Consider the following 23106-nt stretch of genomic DNA (forward strand, 5'->3'; position numbering starts at 1 on the left):
GGAGGAATTACCCCGCCGGGGGGGGAGAATGGAACGTGCTACCGGTCGAATGGGAGGCGGGGCCAGCCCAACCGCCCCTGCCGGGGCAGGGTGGCCGTTAACCCTTCCCTGCCGGCACACGGGGGCCGCCGCCGCCACCACCCTGTCCCCCGGCGGCGGGGGCAGCGTGCGGAGCCGTCCCAGCCCCGCTGCCGAGCTGGGGGCGGGAGCGTCCGGGTGCCCTGAGGCCTTCCCCCCCCCTCCCCCTCAAACGGCTCCTACGCCCCTCACGCAGTGCGGCGGGAGGCCCGCGGCCGGTGTCTGTGGGAGCGCTGGGCCTCGTGTTGAGGGAACCGTGTAAAGGGTGCCGGGCGGCGGCGGCGTGGAGGCCTGTGTCTGCCCACCCGCCTTCCAGCCGGCGCAATTACCTCAGCAGCATTCCAGCTGCCGCGGCGGGAAAGGCGCTGAGTAGGCAGGACGGGAGAAGCGCGACGGAGGGTCCGGCATGTGACAGGACTGGATGTGAGCCCGGGGGGGATGCATGAGAAACGTCTCCAAATCTTGGTCCTTTCAGTCTCTTTTAAAAATTCATCCGCTCTGTAGTACCCGCGCCAACATCAGCTGTAGGTGTGGGAAGTTGGAACTAGATGATCTTTAAGGTGCCTTCCAACCCGACCCATTCTATGATCCTATGAAGGTACCTTCTCGGGTGTGCACGGGCTTTTGAGAGAATTTAAAAATCTGTTACGTACTGATGCTGCAAAGGTTGAATGTCAAAGCGAAGTTAACTGCAATTTTACATGTAAGTTTTACACTTTTAAAAACCTTGTTGAAATAAAATTGAGTACTGCCGGTATCTCAGAATAATGCACATGAGTTTATATAACAATGTTATATTTGGGCGTACAGAAATGTACACATGAAGGAACAAAAGATGTGCTAGGAGAAATAAAGTGTAGGCTCCTCTCTGCATTTAGAATAGAGTCCCATTATAAACAGATTTATCGATAACCAAATCTAAAACACCGCTCTCCCTTTACTCCATGACTAGCCATTTTCTCTCTGGGGTGAAAAACCAGTATCGTTTCTCTTTGCTCTCGTTGCTTGAGTCTGGTCATGGGGGAAACGTGACTGAGTCTTCGATTTCTCCTTGATTAGAGAGAAGGATCCTGGAGGGACAGATGTTATTGAGAAAGTGAGACTGCAGGAAATTCCCAGACGGATAATTCTTCTTCCCATCGGGGACCAGTGCTGCTTCACACACCTGCGCCAGTGATTTGGACCTGCATAAACAACTCAGGTAAGCGCTGAGCTACTCCCACGGCAGGTTCCCCTATCAGATTAGACCAAAATTCCCCAGGCAGTCAAGATGCAAGCTCTGAAGCAGCCAAACTCATCTGGTCTAGAAGGATGCAAATGAAAGGAACTTGTGCACCTACACGTCGCCATATTTTAATACCTACTCAACAATTCCACATTGTTGGGCTGATGATGAGTCAAAGGACTTCCAAGATTACTAAATATCTTAATGCAACTGAATCAAGCTTTACGATTCAGTGCCCTGGGATTACCAAAGTGGCCTCAAGAAAAAATGGTTTATGAAGTTAGTAGTTCTGCATTTCCTGTTGCCTTTGTTGGGTTGTATTGGAACAGCAAATGTGGCATGCTGGGATTGTCCCTGTGATAATAAACACTTTTACTGTGACCATTGCATGGTCACTTACTCAGCTCCAGCTTAGTGGGGTCGTGTTAAAAAACTCAGTCTTGGGAGCTCTTACCTTCAGTTTTGTAGGCTTGAGTGAGTAACTGTGTCTGTCTAAAGCTTCAGGTTGTCACAGCCATGGCCAAGTCCAACATGATAAATGCCAGACTTGGTGCAGTTCCCCAATTCAATCTATCTGCATGGCCAGTGCGGCACTGGGGCAAACAAATCTCTGGGGCTGACGATTCTGGGCATTGAATCACAGTTTGCCCTGCCTTGGACATCAGAAATGTGCTTCAGCTTGACTGAGAGCTGATTTCACGGTGCGATCTTTTGTTAGTACTAATGCAGTGACTGCAAGTTGATGGGATAATACCTCGGAAAAAGACACGCATTTAACTTGCTTGCAGACTTCAGGGAGTTACTGGGTGGCTCCAGGAAGCAGCTGGTCAACCATCTTTTTGCTGAAGCACTAGGCTGTCAGTACAACTCCAGTGCAGAGCCCTCCATGAAGCCACTCGCTAAACATTTAAAGTCGAGGGTGGTAACCGTGAATCTTTAAGCTGCAAATCAAATATTTCAAATGGCTGAAAGGCAGAGGAGCCATACCGCACATCTTAGAGGGGCTGAAGAGAGGAAACCATTCCAAAGCAGTTCACAGGCAGATAACAACAGTCATTTCCTGGGAAGCAACCACAGGTTCTTGCAGTCCGCCATGGATCAGAAGGGGCTGTGTGCCCAGGCGGCCCCAGGGAACCTGGTTTTGCCAGCCCTGACAGCTCCGGTTGCGTTACTCCCATATCACTGGGCTTCTCATTGCTCAGCAACACCAGCCCCAGCACAGTCCTTTTCTGGCATGGGAGTCGGGAATCACACGTGGATCCAAAGCTACAAAGGACTAGTTAAAGTTCACTGGACCTAAAGGTCATCAGTTCAGCAGCTGATGTCAAGACCAGAGGCTGCCAATCCCCCGCTGCTTCAGGACGTCCGTCCTGCTGACCGGCAGATACGAGATAAGGCTAATGAGCAAAAACCAAAGTACAAGCTTTCTTAATTACTCAGTCCCTTCTTGATTTTTAGGTACATTGATAAGACACACGTTTCTGGAATTACTAACTTGGTGTGTGTCATTAATGAGCTGCCGTGAACGCGGGAGTTCTCCATCACCAGCTGCTAGAACAGACACCCCACGTCAGAGCAAAGCAGAAACAGGAACCGAGCACTAGTGGGAAACCGGTGTTTCCACATGTGCTGTAACAAACTGAAGTAACGTGTCTTCTGCGCTAATTTATGATGAAGAAAAGAGTTCAGCAGTTAAACGCAGAACTTGACAGTAAGCTTCCTGCATAATCTTCACCTGTAAAACATTGTCTGAACCACAAGGTTATTTTAAGCGGAATCGGGCTGCAGTGCTGAGCACTGCAGCCCCAGTAACGATCCCGATGGAGCCGGGGAAACACCACAGCACCGGCTTTCGGGGCTGAGGGAGGCGGCAGAACCCCGCTCCCGGGACCGGCGGGAGGTTCCCCGCGGAGGATCCTCGGGGCGGCACCGGCGCTGCCCCGTCCGGGCCGCGGGGGGAGCGCTAGGAGGCCTTGGAGGGGCGGCGCTGCCGTGCACCTGCACCCGGTAAGGCCGGAGGGGGGAGGCCGGAAGCGGCGGGCGGAAGCGGCGCTCCTCACAGCGCTCACCATAGAGCTGGAGGAGCGGTACTGCCCCCCCACCCCGTGCCTCTGGAATTTCCGGTCGGGTGCTTCGTCACATCCGGGCGGCGGAGATGCCGGTAAGGCGGGCGGGGGGAGGAGGGGACCGGGGTGCTCCTGCAGGACTCTCCGCCCTCTGCGGGGCACGGGAGCCGAGCAGCCCGGGGAGCGGCCGGCGAGCGGCCCGTCCCCTCATCGCCGCCGGGGGTCGCCCCTCGCAGCGAGGGACTGGCCCCCGCCGTAGGGGAGGGGTGGCGCACCTGTCCGGCGTGGGGGAGGGGCGCGGGCCCCGCCGGACCTCGGCTCTCCGCCCGCCCCCGTGGCGACAGGGCCTCCCTCTCCCCCCCAACCCCGTTCCGCGATCCGGCCGGCGTCCAGCGGGTGTCCCCCGCGGGCAGCCGGGCCTGGCAGCTCTGGTCTTCGTCCCCGTGGGTCGCTCGGGGCCCGCCCCTCCCGGCTGCGGGACGAAAGGGGACAGTGGGGGAACGGGCCGGGATGTTCCCCAGCTATTCCGGTGCTTGTGTGCCTTGGTCCGAGTTACTCTGCTTTCACTGTGCTTGTCTTGTTCCTTCACGGCAGAAGATGAGGCTCCTGTACGGAGCGCCTTCTGCCACGCTGCTTGCTGCCAGGAGTACTAGAGGACAGCTTTTAAGTTCTCTTTTTAGCCAATCCAGTATCCTCATTATTTTTTAATATATTCAATAGATTTGTAATTATGATGGGGGGGGAGAACTGTACATAGTTTAGTTTCTTCTCCCATCATTAGTGTCTGAGTGCTTTCCCAGTAGGCAAAAATAGATAGAAACCTGTAGTCATTTGCCCTTGTAGCCCAAAGAAGAAACATCACTTGGGTATTCCTGAAATAATTTCTAACCTACCTGTGTTCATCAAGATATTTCTCATAATCAGAAATGTAACATCTTGACAGACAGGAAAAGCAGGGGTTTCTTGGTGACAGGTTGTTTGTATATGGTTGCTTTTCATCAACAGTTTGGATAATTCCACTGTCTTGCAGGCTGGGAATTCAGCTTCCTTGTCTCCTGCATGCTCCATGTGATTTTTCAGTTGAACCCATAAGTTTCCAGGACAAACAATTCAATTTTACATTGAAAAGGAGCTGTTGCAAAGAAAATGTGGTAAATAGCCTCTGAAAATTAATTTTGCCACGTTAGGATGTTATTTTGCTGACTCAAAGACAACAGAAATGCAGGAACCTGGGTAAATGACTTTTCCCAGTACTTAAAAGTATATTTTACAGTTACATGCAACATCTGCTCACTTCTTTTTTGCTTTGCTCTTGTTTTTTGGTTCCTGTCTCTTTATATTTTCTTTTTTATTGTTTCAGGTTAAATTGAATACTTGCATAACACAGCTTCTTGCAGAAGGACCACCACACTGTTTAACACTTAGGAAAATATGAGAATAAGCAGGGAGCGCCCTTCTCTTTGAACTAAAAAAAAAAATCTGTGCCTTGCTGAGGACAGCGACAGGAATCGGACACTTGAATCAATGTTATCGGATGAGTTAGAATCCAAACCTGAGGTGAGCAATTATGAATTGGGTTTGGTTTCCAGGAGCGCTTATGGGCAACACTTAGAAAAAGAGTTTGCTGCTTACATATTAATTCTCAAAATATTTACGGTGGCATCTTCTAATGCTTCCATGTTTTAATTTGAATGGTAAAAGATTAAAGAATATTGCAGGATTTTTACCCTCCTTTGAAGTGTCAGCCAATACTCTTGCCTGTTCTCAGGTTACATTATTTTTTTCACTATTATAATGTTCTTTCTGTTACAAGAATAAAATAAATTACTGTATTGACTACTTATTTCCCTCAAACCAAATTGACTTTACTCGGTTTTGGGGAGTCTGGATTATTCTACTAGCATCAGCCAGTTCTGTTTTTTAAAGTACTCATGTTTCCATTAAGCAGTTGGCAGACGTGGTAGGCAGCAGCACCTAGGGGATCCCGGTTGCTCGGTGGGAGGCTGCTGGCCCGTTCCCAGCTTCAGCCTGTAGCATGGCTGAGTGTGAATTGCAGTGATGTGTGTGTGTATGCACACAGTGCACATACAGCTGGCTGCAAACAGATTAACGCATACACAGGTAAAAGACCTTTAAGAGGTAAACACAAACAGCACGAACAACACGAAAGTTTGTTAGTGGAATATATCTATACCTTCATCACTCAACTCGTATGTATTCACATTCACAGATGTGTCTGGTCTCTGCCAGGCCTAAAGTCTTTCTGGTATCCGTGCCCAGACACAGAGGTTTTTAGCCAGTTTCTGGCTGGAATCTTGGGTTTTTCCAGACTGTTTGCCTCCTACTCATGCATTAGTCAACTAGAAGTTCCCTAGAAGTGCACACATTTGCAGGGAGAATATTTAGGAATATTTTAGTAAGTAGATAGAAGGCACTGCAGTGATCAGACACAGCAGTATATTGATCAGCAGCCAGCTAACATGTCATTGGAGTCTCTTCTCTCCCCTCTACCCATGGTTCTTTCTCCACTTACCCACAACAATTCCTCCTTTGATCCTCTCCCTAAACATTGCATCATAAGTTTTCCACATCCTGCAGTCCCTGTTGCATCCAATAATAAGTTTGGTCTTTCCTATAACCCAATTTTGTTTCCTTACCAGGTACAGAAGTTCTGGTTGAACCTTCTCAAGATTTCACTTCAGTGGTGGCTTATTGATAGTGTCTGAGGAGTTCTGGTCTTTGTTACTCTAACCTGTAGTTTGCTAGATATAACTGTCTGCAGTTTGTTACATTCAACACAATTGTATCAGTGTGTTCCATTTATTACATCTTCTGTTTCTTAACTTTGTCTTAGGCTGAATAGCCGTTAGGCAGCTATCTGTACATTCCTCCACGTAAAAGTGCAGAGGACTATATTGCCTTGTGTCCTTGCTTTTTTGATTCTCAGCTTTACCTCTTCAGAATGCGAAGGTCCTAGAGCAGAGGACTTAGTACTGCTGTGAGGTACCTTTTGGGGAAGTTCACAAGTGTAAATAGAATGGCTTTTATTGAGTCTTCTCTTTCTATCCCTTTTCAGTCCATATGCAATACAGCAGGTATCTTAAACTGATACTCTAAAGAGAATGATGATTACATGCTGGTAATTCGTCACAGCCCAGGTGATGCGGTAAGGTATTTGTGTCTTAACAGGGCAGCTGAAGTCCAATCACACTATGCAGGAAAAGTAGCTGCAAATTAATAGTAGCCCTGAGTAATCTCAGTGTGGGCTGCAAAAGGAGTTCCTTTTTCTTGCTTTATGGATTATATCTCATAACTTCTATCAAATATTCTCCCAGCTCTGAACAATAAGGTGGTGGACTTTGTAACTTCAGTCTGTGAGTGGGTCGATTCCCATAGATTATTTCTGACAGCCAGGGACCAGGATAGTTGGAATTCTTGTTTGCTTATTTCTCAAATAGGAGCTGTAAGTGGGCCTGTATTTTCTTGACTTCAGCAAGGTATTTGTTAATTAGGCATGTTTACATAACAGTCCTATTTCCCCCTAGCAGAGTTGCGTTTCCTTCCCAGCAAGCCCAGAACAGAGTAGGCTGTTCTCAGTAGGAACGGGCCTGAAGCGTGAAAGCTAGTATGATTACAGAGGGCATCCTTTCCATAGATGTTGCCTTCTAAATCATGTTCTTCAATCTTGATCAAGGCTGTTTTATACTACAAATTGGGAATAATTTGCATTGTGAATTACCAAATCTATACACACCCTCTTTCTGGTTCTGATTGTGAAAGCTGAGTGTTAATTAGTACTATTTTCTACTCCTTTAATGTGAAACTTTTTACACCTTTCTCAAAGAGTAGTTCAAGTATCTCTGAAAGTCAGTTGTAATTTTTATGTCCTCTGGTGAGCCACGGCACCATAATTCTTATAGCCACTGATGTTCTTTCATATCCCCTACCATGGGAGAAAGGTATTAATTAAGAGCTAACTGTATTTGTGTGACATCTAGATAATACTAATCAAAGCACTATGGATGGATTGCATGAACTTCTTTGCTACTGCTTTTATGCCTAAAGAAGCCACCAATGTGCCAGTAAACGTTTAATACTTGAGGTGAACCCTCCTTTTGTAGGAAGGTACAAAGCTGGTTTGGAGACAGTTTGTACGGGCAGATGGGTCTGCTTTTTTTTTTTTTTTTTCCGACTCCCTGCCCTCAAAGCTGTATTACCAGCATTCCTCAGGGAACTGATAAGATCTGCATTTTGCATGCTTTAAGCCTTAAGGGTGATTCGTTAAAATTGCAAATGTTTCCAGCCACCTCCACCACACAGTTGCACTGCAGGGTGCTTTCTGCTGTCGGGGGAGCTCCAGCACAATCAAGTGAACTACAACTTTGGTCTATAAATTGAATTGAAAGGCTATTGAAAAGGAGGGGGAGGGAAGTATTTTAGCTTCTCTTTCCTCATTAGCACCTCTCAAGGAAGGGCTCTTGGGAATGAATTAATTCCCCACAGATTGTATGCGGGGAGGAGGGCATCCTAGTTTCCAGCTAATGAGCCTTTTGCCCTCTGCGCCCTTCAGCTCCAGCCCCTCCTTTCCCCTCCCCCTCTGCTAAATGTTGTTTTGACCTCTTCACTTTGTAGTGGTTCATTGGCTAAATTTAGAACCGAAACAGTATCGATTAAAAACGTGGTCCCTGCTGCTCTGCGAGTCTAGTCCAGCTGTCTGGTGGTAGAATAGATCTGAAAGTTAGTAGCTGGGCTGGGACCCCTGTCCCTCCCAGCCACCCCCACTTCAAAGCAAGCAGCTGCCTGACACTTCTTGGCTTTTGAATCATCTGATCAAGAGGTTCTGTTATGGGACACAAACTTCAACCCAGTCCATCCCAGATGGACGTATTTTCTTTTATTTCTGTAGTGTTCTGTGTTATTTTTAGGATCTCTAGGATGGAGTCCCAGTTCGTTAAACAGATTTTTCAATGCTTGGTTTTTTTTGGTTAGTTTCCCCCCTTGGGTCAAGAGCATTATATAAGCTTCTTGGTAACACAAGCATTCTGTACTGCTTGTGGTGATAAACCCTGAAATCATCCTGTCCAACCATCTCTTCTTGGCCGTCAGGGATGACAATTATTTGTTTAGTGACAAGAGCTAAGAAATATTTTACATTTTTAGTACATACACAGTCTACATTACTTACAGGATTTTCAGAGTTATGTGGTGTTTCAGCAGAAGAGTAAAAGGAGGGTATATTCAAGAAGGTGGTATGGCAGAGTCAAAAATAAAATTCTTCATAGCAAGATGCAGCTGAACTTTGCTCATAATTGTCCCTCCAAGTCTTATAGGTTCTCTCTGTATGACTCACATCTAGCTCATAAAGTTTGAATCTCTCAGTTGAGGATGTCATCCATTGCAATTAATTAATATTAAAATTTGTTTCAAATTCCAAGGCATATCTTAGCTATAAAGCCACTTTACACCTCTTATCATTCCTTCTGTGTTCTGTTAATATTCTGTACATTCAGTTTCCCTAACTATTCCTATTCAGGTGCCCCAAGATGTCCTCTCTGCTTGGTTACAAATTCTAGCATTTTGGCCATATTTGCGAAGGATCAGTCCCCTTCTTGCGTAGGGATTCTATAGACACCATCTTGGGAATACTTACAGCCCATCTGGATCCTGTTTGTCATGCCAGATATTATGTGGTTACGAGATCTGACAATCTGTAGCTTCTGAGAGATTCCTCCGCTCCTGGTCCTTCAGACAAGAGACCACTGGACGGTTCCCAGCTGCAGGCAAAAGGCTGAGACTGAGCCTGAACTGCAAACATGCGCCCACGCACACATAGACAGTACAGGCACGTATGGCTGTAAACACTAACATATGGCAGGACAGTACCTTTACAGGCACCCACAAACACAAATGGCATTCACATGGAACAAGGAAGGCCACAAATGGCCTAATTCTGTTCCTACTCATCAGGTAATCAGGCTTGAAATTTGCTAGCATATCACACATGTGCCCTCTCTCAGCTGATGGACATACTCACCGTCACAGTTATGTCCAGTCACTGCCAGACCTTGAGTCCTTCCAGTATCCATCTCCAGGCCCTGGGCCCTTTAATCCAGCCTCTGGCCAAGATCTTGGGTTTCCAGATTGTGGTTTTGTCCTGTTCACAAGCTAGTCCAACTTGAACTGAGCTACATGAACATACTGAGAAACTATTTAGGAGCAAACAGCATTTGAGAAGATGGGATAGACTACAGTGACAAGGCAGAGCAGCATACTGATCTGCAGCCTGCTAGCATGTGGTCAACCCATATTAACCCCCACCCCTTTCCTGTTCCTTAGGGTTGTTCCTCTCCTGTCCACCTTGATCCCTCCCTTTCCCCGCCTTTGATCCTTCCCCTAAACATCCATAAGTTTTTCATGTTCTCACAGCCTCCTCTTAAGACACCTTAATAATAAGTTTTACCTGGTCCCAGAATTCCCCCCATATCCCATAAGAAGTTTGCTCTTGCCCACAAGATGTGTTGTCGTAACCCATGTTAATATTCTTCCTATCTTTTGCAAAGTTTCTGGTCGAATTTCTTCAAGGTTACATTCAAGTCGTTCCCGTAATTGCCCATCCATCAGTGTTCCAGGAGTTCTGGTCTTTGTTACTCTCTCTTATCTGCAGTTTGTTAAGAGTTTGTGTATCTGCACGTTTAATTTATCACCTCTTCTCTTCCTAGTCTGTCTTTTATGCTAAATAGCCAATTACCAGATATCCCTACAATTTCCAATTTGCTTTCAGCTGAAAAAACAAATTGAAAGAAACTTAAGAAAGCAGCACACAGTGCTTGTAATTAGTTGTTGGGGTTATTTTTCACATATTCCAGTTGCTTTAGTTGTCACAAAGGTATTCAATGATTTTGAACAGGAAGGAAGGTTTCTGAAGGTATGTGGCTGCCAAGATACAACTTGGGAGGAATATATTTGGTGATTGGTTTGCTTTAGTTTATTGGAAGCATTGGGGTTTTTTATTCCACATTTTAACAATGAACATGATTCACGTCCTTTTGTTTACTTCTGCTTCTTTTGCCCCCCTTTTAATTCTCTGTACTAGCCTGTTACTACTTTACAAAGAAAATGAAAAGGATCTATTTTCTTTTGAACATCTGTTTGTGGCTGCTGCATTTTGCTTTTCCCTGGTGGCTTAATGTTGCTGTGTGGAAGCGGAGAGTTTAAAGCAAAGCTTTCCTATTGCAGGGGCAAAGTTTTATCTAAGACTTTCTGTCTAAAAATAGAAGTGTCCGTAAAACACGCGTTTTGTGGTGGAGTAGGCAGCAGTAGGGATCATGAACAGCTTTTAAGTGAAAGGCAATCCAGTAATTTAGAATCATCTTGCTGCTCGCATTTTTTAGTCCAACTTGTTTCTTCTGCTTGCCTTGCTCTGTTATTCCTAACTCCCTTCTCTTTTTACCCTTCTTTCTCCTATTTTTTTAATCTTAAATTAGAATGCATTGCCTTGGGGGAGGGACTGTCTCCTGTTGCCTATGTATTTTTTTGACAACATAAAAATAGTTCCCTCTTCTGACTGGGGCCTCTGGGTAATCTTACAATATACCTAAGGGGAAAAAATGCTAATCTGTCAAACTGCAGTCTGGCTTGTGGCCTAGTTCAAGTGGCATGTTGCCATCCGAATGACTTTGAGACTTAATTTTTACCTTCACAATTGTCAGTGACGACAGGCTGCTCCTAAGCGAGGGTGAGCTGGGAGCCATCAGTGTCCTTACTGACCAAGACATGGTCCTGCAGCACCTGAGCATGGCAGGCAGAGACAGGTGCTGGAAACAGGGTCCGTCCACAGCCCCTGGACAAGACAAAGTGATGAACCAGGTCCAGGATCTATCCAGAGAGTCCAGTCAGGAGTAGCTGGAGACACTGATGCAGTACAAGTCTGAGGTTCAACCAGAAGACAGGGTTTGAGACAGGTAAACCTACAACATGGCTCAGAAAGGGACTTAAGGAGCACAGGCTGAGCTTAAATGGAGCCCCTGTGTTTAAATGGAGACCCTGGGCAGAGGGTGTGGGTGAGAGCCCCAGGTGAGACCTACTCAGGGCAACTGAGGCTTCAGGGTTGTGACAGCAGTAACTCTTTGAGGTAAAACTGTTGGAAGAAGCATCAGTTTTTCCAGTGTTTTCATGAGAGGAAATAAGCATAGAGAAATGAGAGCCCAAACTATTAAGTTTTCTTTGCAGTTTCTTTGATTTAATGAACTTAGTCCTGGTGTAGGAGAGGCTCAAAAGGCCGGTATCTGCTATAGAAACGATTTGGAATTGTGTGCCAGTAGTTCTGAAAATTAAATACTAAGACAATCACAACATACAAAATAAGAATCAAATTATTGGTGACTGTTGGGTTTTAATCGCAAAGGTACCATGGGCTTACAGTTTGCTTTTTTACTCTGTTTCTTTTGACACTGATGAACCATCTCACTGCACAGACAATTCCATCTGGACTCTGTGTAAATGCATGCTAAAATGTGTCACAATGGGGGTAGTAGCTTTTCAATAACTGTCTTGTACAGCTTCCTTCTAAATGCCAAAAATAAAGGAAGTCTGTTGCATACAGTTTGCTAGACAGCAGCAGAATGCAGGATCTTTATGTCAAGGAGTTTCCTAGAGATAAGGAATAGTGATTTGAGAGTTAAGTTTTTGGTATATTATTATTTTCCGTATTTCTTTCATCTGTGTTTTTCAAAATGTTTTGAGAATATGGATATAGGAGTAAGTCTGTTTGACAGAACTTACAGCCAAATAAGTAGATCTTATATATGGTTTTGAGGGGCATTTTCTCTGAACTGTGGAGTATGTGTCTGAATCTGTTACAACTGACCCCTTTCAGTCTTTCTGGTCTCCGGAAGTTTAAGTCCATACAGGGCAGGGATTTGAGACTGTATTTGTTAAAAAAGCTTGTGGAGTTCACAGAAGACTTAGTTCAGTCCATTGCAAAAGTTAGGCTGTTATCTTTTAACTCCCAGCAGCACTTCCTTTGTTAAATCAGAATATTTTAGTATGGGCTGCTGTGGCGCTGGTAATGGAAAAAAAGAGAGTCTCATTTCTGTGTCTGTGCCTTGGAGGTAAAAAGGAGTCCAGCGTTATCTCCAGTAGTCTGACAAAAGCTTGAGATGTTGTCAAGGGGACAGAATGAGTAAACAAGGTGCATGCTTTGCTGCTCTGAACTTGGTTAAATATGGGAAGACTTTCAGGGGTGAGGAAAGGCATTTCGCTGACTTCCAGTTCCTTTTCAAGTGTCAGGTTCCTTTTTTATAACTCAAGATTTTTAGGAGTTAGCCAGAAGTAATTTTTGCATTGCCAGAGCTGACTGATGTTAAGGATACCTGAATCTGCTGGACCGAGTCACCTGGGCATCTCTCACCTCCTGGGCCCATCAAGATGAAGGCTGCTCTCTATTTCTGATCTTAGATCCAGCCACTAGTGGGGTTTAGTACAATTTTCAAACAGGTGTGCACACACACACACAGACAGATGTGACTGGTACCAAACAGATTAACGCAGGTAGTAGGACGCTTGTAGCTTTACCCACATAAACACAGGCAGCACAAAGTGCCTGATTCTGTTTCCAAGGGCTGCTGCCTAGAGAAAACCTTCATGGGTTTCTCCAGGGTACGTCCCCACACCTCTCATTCTGCTTGCCAACTAGTCTGGCTTGGAGTTCACTAGCATATGACACACACACACTCTAGAGAGCGGCATCACACAGGAAATGGTTAGGAATGGAGTTTAATAAGAAGACAGGACAGACTGCAATGGTTATGTTGTGCCAGACAACAGAATTGACCAACTTCCTGCTTATATGTAATGGGCCTCTTTTATTTTCCTCCCTCCATTTTCCCTTGTTTGTTCTGCCCTTGATTCCACCTTGATTCCTTCCTTTTCCTGCCTTTGGCCTTTCCCTTAAAAAATGCGTAATAAATCCCCCAAATCTCTTATTCAATCCCAAAGTCCTCCCCAGGGAATGCATCCCAGTATAAGTCTTATACCTCTTTATGCAATAGTCACCCTTATTTTGCATAGTATTCTGGAGAGAGTTTCTACTGTTGAATCCCCTTAGTGGGTGGGTTTCACAGGAAGGACAATGGCTTTAGTTGTCCATCTTTGATGGGTTTAGGAGTAGCTGATTTGGATGGATAAGGCTGTCTCTGTTCTCCCCCTTGTCATCCCAGCATTGTTCCTCTGATCATTATCTGCCTATTTTGAATAGCCATTAGCTAGACATCTTTGCAACTAGTTTTTTGCTTGCTTTTTTTTATTTAAAAAAGGCCAACTTTCTTTCAGTTAAGTATTTAAAGACGAACATTTAAAAAAATTCCTGTACTAAAAGCTGACCGTAGAAAACATTTACTTGTAAAGTTAGAGTATAGTAAAGTATCAAGTGGTGAAAGATTAATTAAAAAGGAATATATGCCTTAAAACACAGCATATATTGGTAAAATTTATCTTGGTAAAAGATTAATTAAAAAGAAGTATAGCCTAAGTAGCCTTCTGAGTAGTCTGCAATGATCCAGAGCTGTTTCTTGTATGTTAAAGAAGTGATGACAAATATAAACAACTCCTTCTTTGTGATTAATGTAAATTGAAAAGCTTCCATTTACTTTGATATGTGTTCATGGGATTATATTCATTGTCTCCTACAAGACAGTAGGGGGTAATGGACTGGGTTTAGTACCTTTTTAAATGATTGGTGCTGCTCTTGACCTAATCTGCAGTATCTTTTTTCAGCTGCTGGTTCAATTTGTCCAGAATACTTCTATTCCACTGGGGCAAGGGCTGGTGGAGTCAGAACCAAAAGACATCACCTGTCTTTCTCTCCTTCCTGTTACTGAGACCTCAGAATGCAACAGACTCATGTTGCCAGGTAAAATCTATGCAGCAGATCTTTGCGAGCGTGCCCTTCATACAGCTGTCTTACCGTGCCACTGTGGCGCACTGCCTCCTGCTGATAAGGCATTCCAGGGATGGGGGAACAAATTCGGAAGGGTGACTGAAACTTTTCTCATTTAAAGTGCAGTCTGACTAGTTAGAAAATTCCTTCCTCCAGTCTCTCTCAAGTTCTACTTTTTTTTCTAGAAAAATAACTTCACAGGTATCTTTTATTCATAGTGTATTTATATTTTGGTTTACTCTTGTTTCACTTTCTTCACTAGATGATGAAAGAGATCTCACTTCTCCAAGTCACACTAATTCTTCCAAAGATGTTTCTTCATCTGCTGTCTTGAGAAGTCTACAGGTAAATGTGGGCCCTGATGGAGAGGAAACAAGGGCACAGAATGTACAGAAACCATCTGAACTTCTGTCAACACCAGAGACTTCCAGTTTATTGCAAGACCTCCAGCCCAGTGATAGCACTTCATTTATTCTCCTCAACCTAACAAGAGCAGGTAATTCTCCTTCTGTTTGTCATCTGGCTGGATATGTCTTGGACAACAGAATGCAGGAGGTACAAGTACAACTCTGTCCCTGCTACTTATGAAGGGGAAAGATCATGAAATTTGCTGGGCATTATTGGGTATTTCAGGAGCATTTAATCACCATCAGCCTCCTCCAATGTCAGTGATGACTTTTTCAGTGGAGCTATTGGCTCTATGCCATGAACACTAGCCTCTGGGAAGCAAAAGAAATTTCCCTTGCTTACATCATCCTTCTGTTTCATTAAGTTTTCTTCTTTTCTAGGGCTGGGGTCTCCAGCAGAGCACTTGGTCTTTGTTCAAGATGAAGCAGAAGATTCTGGGAATGACTTTCTCTCTCATGATAGCACAGACAGCAGTACCCCATGGTTCCTACGAGTCCAAGAATTGGCCCATGACAGTTTAATTGCTGCCACTCGTGCACAGCTCGCTAAGAATGCCAAAGCAAGCAATAATGGTAGGAAATCCCCTGCTTCTGTCTCAAAAGTTGAATGTTCCATACAGGGCCCCTAGTTTCGGCTCGTTTCTTTCTCTCTCTTTCACTCTCTCTTGCTTTTAATCTATTCTGATGTGTCTTCACATCATCAGTGACAGAATTATACAGAACAATCGTGTAATTTTTCTGCAATATAAATAGGCTCCTCAGTTTTTCTCAGGGAATGAACTTCAGTGGAGCCAGCAGTTCCACTGTAGTCCGCCTGTTCTCTGGTACATGTAAAGAGTATCTTCTTTCTGACTGCAGCTGCTTGTATTTCAACTTTCATTTTCACTTTCAGATATCTATTTTTAATGCATACTGTAATTCATGCGTTCTTCTTAGCTCTGCTGGGTTTGGAGATCAGCTTTCTGGAGAATTTGATTTAGTGACATGCTTTGTGAGCTAATTATTTTAATAAATAGTTGCAAACAAATGCAATATCTCTTTTTTTAGCTAAGGCATTTTTAAAAATAGTTACCCTATTTAGAATTAGTTGGTTGATATTGATATAGAAACAATTTTTACAATTTTTGATGCATTGGCTTTCTATCTTTCTTGTGATAAGCCTCATCTGGTAGCAGCTGATCTGTCTGTCCTTCTTGTGATAAGCCTCATCTGGTAGCAGCTGATCTGATGCAGATAGCTTGTTGGGAATAGTTTATGGGCCTTCTAAGGTTTGCAAATCTGTGTCTGATCCCTCTTATGGGCTAGGCAGCAGCATGTAGCACATGGTAAACAATTAGTAGCCAAGCATATACTTGCTTTACCATCCTGTGTCATATATGATGCTGGTTTTATGTATTAAATTTGACACATTATAGTAATCTGTATCTTTTTTAGATATTTCTGGGCTTTTTCTTACAGGTGAAAATGTTCATCTTTGCTCAGGAGATGGGCAGCCGAAAGACTCTAGCCCCATTCCTCATTTATCTCGTGTGGAAAGGAAGCTGAAGTGCACAGTTGAGGGCTGCGATCGGACATTTGTGTGGCCAGCTCACTTCAAGTATCATCTGAAAACACACCGGTGAGCGGAATAAAGCTCTATGTTGTCATGACTTTGAAAAACTGTGCACTGTATCTCGGATAGCATTAGTTTTTCATGTCAACAAGCTGTGAAAACCTGGTATTACTCTTAGAAATACTAGGCCTGTTGCTTGCTTTAAGTCATTTATGTTGAAACACTTTGACTAGCTTTAGATTATTTTTGCAAGTCCTTGTTAGTGTTTGGTTTAGAATATTTGTATTTTAACAGGTGCGCAATAAAGAGCTTCGGTATCACTTCTGTGGTATAGTGAACGTTTGAACTTACAGGATGCTATCATATTTTTATAAATCCTTGAACAAAGTTGCTTGCTCTAACAAATAACCCTAATCTTTTTTAGGTAAGAAATGGGCAGTCTCTAAGGTAAATTGTAGGTGAGAAGCTTAAAAACCGGGAAGGACTCCAGTAGACATGAGCCCATCATTTTGCCCTGAGACAGGGCCAGCAGTAATTGCATATGTTATATGTACACATACAGTCATTTTTGATCCTCCAGTGACTGAAATTCCACAACTTTTCTATATAATCCATTGCACTGCTTTACTAAATCATTCTGGGTTGGGAATATGCAAGGTAATATGATGAAAAGATATTACCTGAACAAATTCTTCCCAGTGGACCACCCAGACTCTAGCTCCTTAGGACTTAGGTCACTTACTTTGGTCGAGTATCTCCATTTTCTGATATAATTCATTTTGATTTAAATATTTCTGCTTTTTGTTTAATGAAAAAACAAAAGTAGTTGAGTGTTCATGAAAAATGTATTGCAGTAGCTGGTAACGAAACAGCTATTTTGTTGATTTCCAGGAACGACCGCTCCTTCACCTGCCCAGCAGAAGGCTGTGGAAAAAGTTTCTACGTCTTGCAGAGGCTGAAGGTGCACATGAGAACTCACAATGGTGAAAAACCCTTTGTGTGCACGGAGCTGGGCTGTGGGAAGCAGTTCACAACAGCTGGAAATCTGAAGAACCATCTACGAATTCACACTGGTGTGTTTTAGACCTCACCTATTTGTGGTCTGCAGGGGTGGGGTCTTTACTGAGGAATAAACCACTTCCTCCTCTGTCCGTAAACTTTTGAGGATATTATGTTGTTCATCTCTGCCCTTCATTAACGTCCCTTTTCTATCAATTCACATTGATCTATAGGTCAAACTAATTAACTGCTTACCCTCTTTACTACCCTGTATAATTTCACACAGGTTTCACCCTTCCAGTACTACATGATGATGCTGTACTCTGCTCAGACCCATGCTCTGAAGATTCCCTTCCCCCCTCAAGTTGTTTGATGGAGGGAGGGGTGTGTGTTGTTTTGGGGAGAAACTAGACTGTTCCCAAGGGAATAGTTAGGGAACACAACTGCTGTAATTGGTTTTTATAAAGAAGCTATTTTAAATTCCTGAAAGGCACAATAGCTTAAATACTTCTCCAGTGTGGAGTCCTGGTGGACACAGTCATAGCTGTACTGACATCTGGCTGAATCTGACTAGTGTATGTTACCTCTGCTGCTTGTAGAGTGACTACATTTGAGAGATACAGGAAAGTGAGGAATACAGTGCAATGAATAGCAAAAATATAGTAGCAAAGTCTAGTGAAAAAGGCAATAATTAGAAGGCAGCATTTTGGCATGCAAACTGCTCCATTTGTGCTAACGCTAATTCACGATGTTACCATATGCTGGAGACTATGTACTCTTAACTCATGCTCAGATTTTTATATTAAATAAAACAAGAACCTTTATTTCATAGTGCTGTATTTTACAGATGGTTTGTTTATGCTGTCTCCTCTGAAGAATTTGATCCTGCCTTGTCAGTATTTTTAGAAATCGGTGTACCAGCCAAAGTCTTGATGACTGCATGAAGTGCTTTAGGTGTTTTTATCCTAGAAAGTTGTTTGAGAGAGGCAGAGGCGCATACAAGTTACTGCTGAAATGATCAGCAATTTAATAGTTAGCAAAATTCATAGTGAATATTCTGGTGGGTTTATTTGGTTGTTTTTTTAAGACTCAGGGTTATCACACCACTTAAACAAATGACACAGTTCAAGCCTCTCAGAATATTGTGAAGAGATTCCCTGATGGCCTAGGAAGGTACCGTTGCATTACATTTGGTTAACGTTTCAAAATAACCTTGACAACTGTGAGAGCACAAGGCCTCTCTAGTAAAACGAAATCGCAGATTATGTGGGCTGCCAGCAGCTGTTTATGCCTTCTGCCTAACACATGGAAAAAGGTTGCTATTTTAAAGAATTTGCAGTCTAGCTAGAACACACGGTTTGGGGGCAGATGTTGGGGTGTAGTTAAAAATTATATATACCAATAATAAAATTTTGAATGTGTAGTAACAGCAGCCATAGATTTTACAGTTTTCTTTTGCACTTAGCGCTCCCAGCCAAGGCACGGATAAAGTTACTAGGCCCAGCTGACACATGCACAATCCACCATGATAGAGTGAGTGTTCTGCAACCAACAGAGTAGTAGCTTCTGGAGGAGTAAATAATAACTTTCTTAACTGCAAGTTGATAATGTGCAGTTAAGAGTTTGATCAGACCAAAACTGCCAGTGTAAATAGATCTAAGGTTTCTTATAGATGGAACTGCGTGCTGTTATTTTTGTCAATGGTAGTTTTTCTTCCTTCTTTCAAAGTTTTAAATATTTATAAGAACCCAGAAGGTACAATCAGTGTTTCAGAATCTGCTACATATTTCAGCTTGTAACACCAATCAGAACATTCTGTGTTGATCGTTTTTGCTCAAATCCGTTGAATACTAGAGCAGCTAGGAAGCTGAGAAATGAACTGTAGGGAGAGGACTTCTGAGGGCAAAATCACAGTAGAAACAACCTTAAAAACTGAAAGTTCACTCTGAAAGAGCTATGTGTATGTTAGACAATAAAATAGGTAAAATAGTTTGCTTAACTCCCGTGGACTTGCTGTTACTCTGATACAGTAGTCCAGTCAAAGACTTGAAATCATAGTGTTAAACATGGTGTATCGGGTTCTTTAGTGGGATATTGCAGGCAAAAGTTACCTCTAGTTTAATGTAAGGCTTTCTTAAGAGAGTGTTTAGAACAGATTAATTATATTGCATCACATTAGCGTAGTCATCTCCCAATTTATCATCATTTAGACAAATACAAAAATAGCTGTGGCGATATATAAAAATAACAAAATTCAGCCTATGAGAACAAATTGTGCCTTGAGTTACTGTTCCTACACACATTAATATAAATGACTGACACATCTCTCATGGGATTTTGCTGATTTCAGCCTGATCTGAAATAAAGTATAGAATCTGATATGAAGGGAAATACAGTTAATGGGATTTTTGGCACTGAGAGGCAGAAAGGGAACAGGATTCTGGGAGCGTGTGAAGCAGAGAGCTGGTTGTTAAGACCTGCATATAGAGATATGTCATAGTCTAGGCACCTTCATATTACTCTTTTGGTATTTATATACTTGGAAGATCTATTTAGAAACAGTGGACCCTTGCTTCACTTTCAGCAAGTGATGATCTAAGAATATTTCAGAAAGAATGGCAGCGTTTCCTCTTGAAAGCGATGAAGAGAATGCTTTAAAAGCCTTAGGAGGCTAATGTGTAATTTCCATTGAACTTTGTTCTGTATAAGGCCAAAAGGGAGAATGGGGTAGAGATCTGCAGGCTGTTCTCAGGGACTTGGACAATCAGTGATCCCAAAGCGTAAGAACTTACTTTTCCCTTGTAGGGGAAAAACCCTTTCTGTGTGAGGCACAGGGATGTGGTCGCTCCTTTGCCGAATACTCCAGCCTTCGGAAACATTTGGTTGTCCACTCAGGTAAGAGTCTTCATTTGACATTCTGTGACCTATCTAAGCAAAGATCTTTATTGTAGGACTTCAATTTGATTTCCTAAAGAAAAATCCCCTGGTTTCTACAGGACTTCTGGTCGTAGTGTTTCATGACTTCCTTTGTGGCGCCTGTAGCCTGTATACTTTAATCCTTTCTCTTGGTTCTGTTTCTAAATTTTATGTTTCTAAATTCAAATTACATTTTTAAAATTTATTTTTTAAATTGATTCTAAAATGTCATGAAGGTGAATATCTGTTTTATAGCTACCATTTTCTTATTTAAAAGAGAGAATCTAGCACCTCTATATATTTATCAAAGCCATTCAAATCTGAAATCTCTCATGAGTGGGTTTCTGCCATAGGTAGGGTTTTCCTTTATTTTTTAATGCTACATACTTGTAATTGGACAAAACATTAGATGGAAATGTATTTCACAAGTGTTTCAAAGCTTCCGCCTTCTGTTTTGATCGATCTATCTTAAATATCATCAGCACACTATGAATATGGCTTGTTTGGGAAAAAGGAGATTTTATTGGGGTAGTAACTTTTGGGACTGCCCTAGTTCTCCACGCTTTTTCTTTCCTGTCTCCTTTGCTTCCGTGCTATTGAGCTCACACCTATGGACGTCATACATGTTGTATTGTGAAAATGATGGACTGCTCGGTAAAATGGGAATCCTTTCACAGTGACAAGTCACCATCCAGTCTCTACTCAGTAATGTAAACCAGGTGCTGCAAGTTGTTGACTTTCCATGTCACTGCGTAAGAGATTCCAAATAACTTGTTCCCTCTCATATATCAGCCTTGAAGACTTTATGTTACTCTTCACTCTTGAGACTTCCAACAACTGGCAATACTGATGCCTAAACCTTTTCTGTTCTGGAAGCTTCTTGTTCTCCAGGAAACAGGAATAATATTTCTCATTTGTATTTTTTCACTGATAATTAGCAACAGTGGTGTCAACAGCCATTTCAAAAGAGTATTATTTGCTTCTGGTTGATGAAGTCTTTATTCCCAATTTGGTAATTCTTGGGATATTTTTTCTCCCCTTCTACTCCAAGGAGTGAAGCCCCATCAGTGCCAAATATGTGGGAAGACATTTTCCCAGAGTGGTAGCAGAAATGTGCATATGAGGAAACACCACTCCCGAATTGGAACATCTGGCAGCAGAGAGCGAGAACAGCCAGGTAAGGAAGGGAGGGCATTCGCTGTGGAGAAGTGCAGGAAGGAATTAGTGGATGGTCGAAGAGAAGGGAAGATGTTTGTCCTGAAAATAGGAGACCACAAGCCAGTAACGAATAAAAGACTCTTCCTCTTGGAGGTGAGGATGGATTGCTCAACCTCCCTTTTTCTAGGATAGAAGAAAAAGGTGTATTTCTGTATTGTGGTCAAGGAGCAGATAGGTTTATTGTTTTCAAAATTAACATGAATCTAGCGTATTGCGGTTTTTTTACATGGAATTTCTGCCCTTTGTTATGTATTCTTGTTGTAAGCAGCCTGAGTTTTTATGCAATGTGAATTATTTCAGGAGAAAGCAAAGTCTGCATGAGATCCTACCATACTAAAGCTCAAAACCAATAAATATAGGCATTACCATCCATTGGAGCACCGTATGCCCAAAAAGCAGGAACAGATAAAGTAGGTGTCTAGGGAAAAAGTCCAAGTGACTTAGAGTAGGGCAGGGATTGTATCTTACATTGCAGTATCATTACATCATGAGAATTTTGGTTTACGTTTTTTTTTTTTTTTCCACAATAGAGTCACTGATGGGCAGCAGTTTGCTGGAAGAATCTACAGTGCATAGTAAGAATCTCATCTCCATGAACTCTCAGCCCAGCCTTGGTGTTGAGTCTCTGCACCTGCCAGACACTGAGTCTATTATTGGAGTAGAGGAGGGTGAGACCAGCTGCTCTTTTTTCCGCCCTCTTATATGTGGTGACTGAAGTGGGATCGATCATTTCTCCTAGAGGCTCACCATGTTGCAGTGGGATGAGTGAACGTTGCTTTAACTGTGCACAGAGCAGGTGGGTAGATGGAGAATGGGGCCAACTGGAGTTGGAGAAGACCTACTGGACCAAGTTTCTCTCCTGCAGAACTTAAAAGATGAAGTCTGCTGCTTAGGTGTCATTTAGCCCATGTTGTGGAACGCCATTTCAAAACTGTTTATGCAGTCCATTCTCCTAAAGCCTAAAGCGTTTGTTTTGCTGGAGCACCTAGGAGCCCCAGTTAAGGACCATCATTGTGCTAGGCACTGTACAGACATTCAGTATCTTGAGCAACAGGCCTTCCTCCCATCCTTTACCTTCAGAGACTATATTCTAATACATCTCACTGTCAGAAGCTGACTTACTATCTGAAATAAATGTACTACTTGATATCATTTAATTACATTTGACGTGTTCTTTTCCTGTCTTCCCTGGTCACTTTTTCCTCCAAAAGCTTTTTGGTGTATCAAGCTCGTTAAATGAGTCTACCATGTAGATGTTTTGAATTTTTGTTAACTTAAAAGACTTTGTTCAGAATTAGCATTACTAATCATGCAGAGTTTTGCTAAGATACTGTGCACCTATAATGGCTTCTGTGGGAAGAGAATGCTTTGAGCTGAATGTAAAGGTAGCGCTGCTGTTGGTACAGGTATTGTAATTTGGAGGTTCTTGCAGAAGCTTCACAGGTACCTGTGAATCAGGATCTGATGTGAATGATAGAATCATAGAATAGTTTGGGTTGGAAGGGACCTTTAAAGGTCATCTAGTCCAATCCCCTTGCAATGAGCAGAGACATCTTCAACTAGATCAGGTTGCTCAGAGCCCGGTCCAACCTGACCTTGAATGTTTCCAGGGATGGGGCATCTACCACCTCCGGGCAACCTGGGCCAGGGTTTCAACACCCTCATTATAAGGAATTTCTTCCTTACATCTAGTCTAAATCTTCCGTCTT

General features: G+C 43.1%; 2 protein-coding genes across 9 annotated transcripts in view; one reads left to right on the forward strand and one right to left on the reverse strand.

Moving 5' to 3' along the window:
- Positions 1-424, reverse strand: part of FBXO33 (F-box protein 33) — a 20158-nt gene extending 19734 nt beyond the window's left edge. The window contains exon 1 of the mRNA XM_074585211.1: positions 408-424. The gene's annotated coding sequence lies outside the window, so the exon portion shown is untranslated. The remainder of the gene's footprint in view (positions 1-407) is intronic.
- The window catches only part of ZNF410 (zinc finger protein 410), a 23825-nt gene extending 1088 nt beyond the window's left edge, over positions 1-22737 (forward strand). The window contains exons 1-11 of one of the 8 annotated variants that reach the window (XM_074585215.1): positions 74-781; positions 1138-1279; positions 4730-4926; positions 14143-14278; positions 14568-14801; positions 15094-15285; positions 16171-16330; positions 17156-17337; positions 20069-20158; positions 21231-21356; positions 21928-22581. In XM_074585215.1, the coding sequence (XP_074441316.1) occupies positions 4894-4926; positions 14143-14278; positions 14568-14801; positions 15094-15285; positions 16171-16330; positions 17156-17337; positions 20069-20158; positions 21231-21356; positions 21928-22112 (1338 nt within the window). In that variant the 5' untranslated portion in view covers positions 74-781; positions 1138-1279; positions 4730-4893 and the 3' untranslated portion in view covers positions 22113-22581. Of the gene's footprint in view, positions 1-73; positions 782-1137; positions 1280-2875; positions 3015-3339; positions 3465-3655; positions 3915-4113; positions 4603-4729; positions 4927-14142; positions 14279-14567; positions 14802-15093; positions 15286-16170; positions 16331-17155; positions 17338-20068; positions 20159-21230; positions 21357-21927 lie in introns of those variants that run through there. The other 7 variants (XM_074585214.1, XM_074585216.1, XM_074585219.1 and 4 more) reach the window with 7 other exon arrangements.
- Positions 22738-23106: the final 369 nt, after the last annotated feature.

The sequence above is a fragment of the Larus michahellis genome, chromosome 4 (assembly GCF_964199755.1).
Source record: "Larus michahellis chromosome 4, bLarMic1.1, whole genome shotgun sequence".
NCBI classification, from domain to species: Eukaryota; Metazoa; Chordata; class Aves; order Charadriiformes; family Laridae; genus Larus; species Larus michahellis.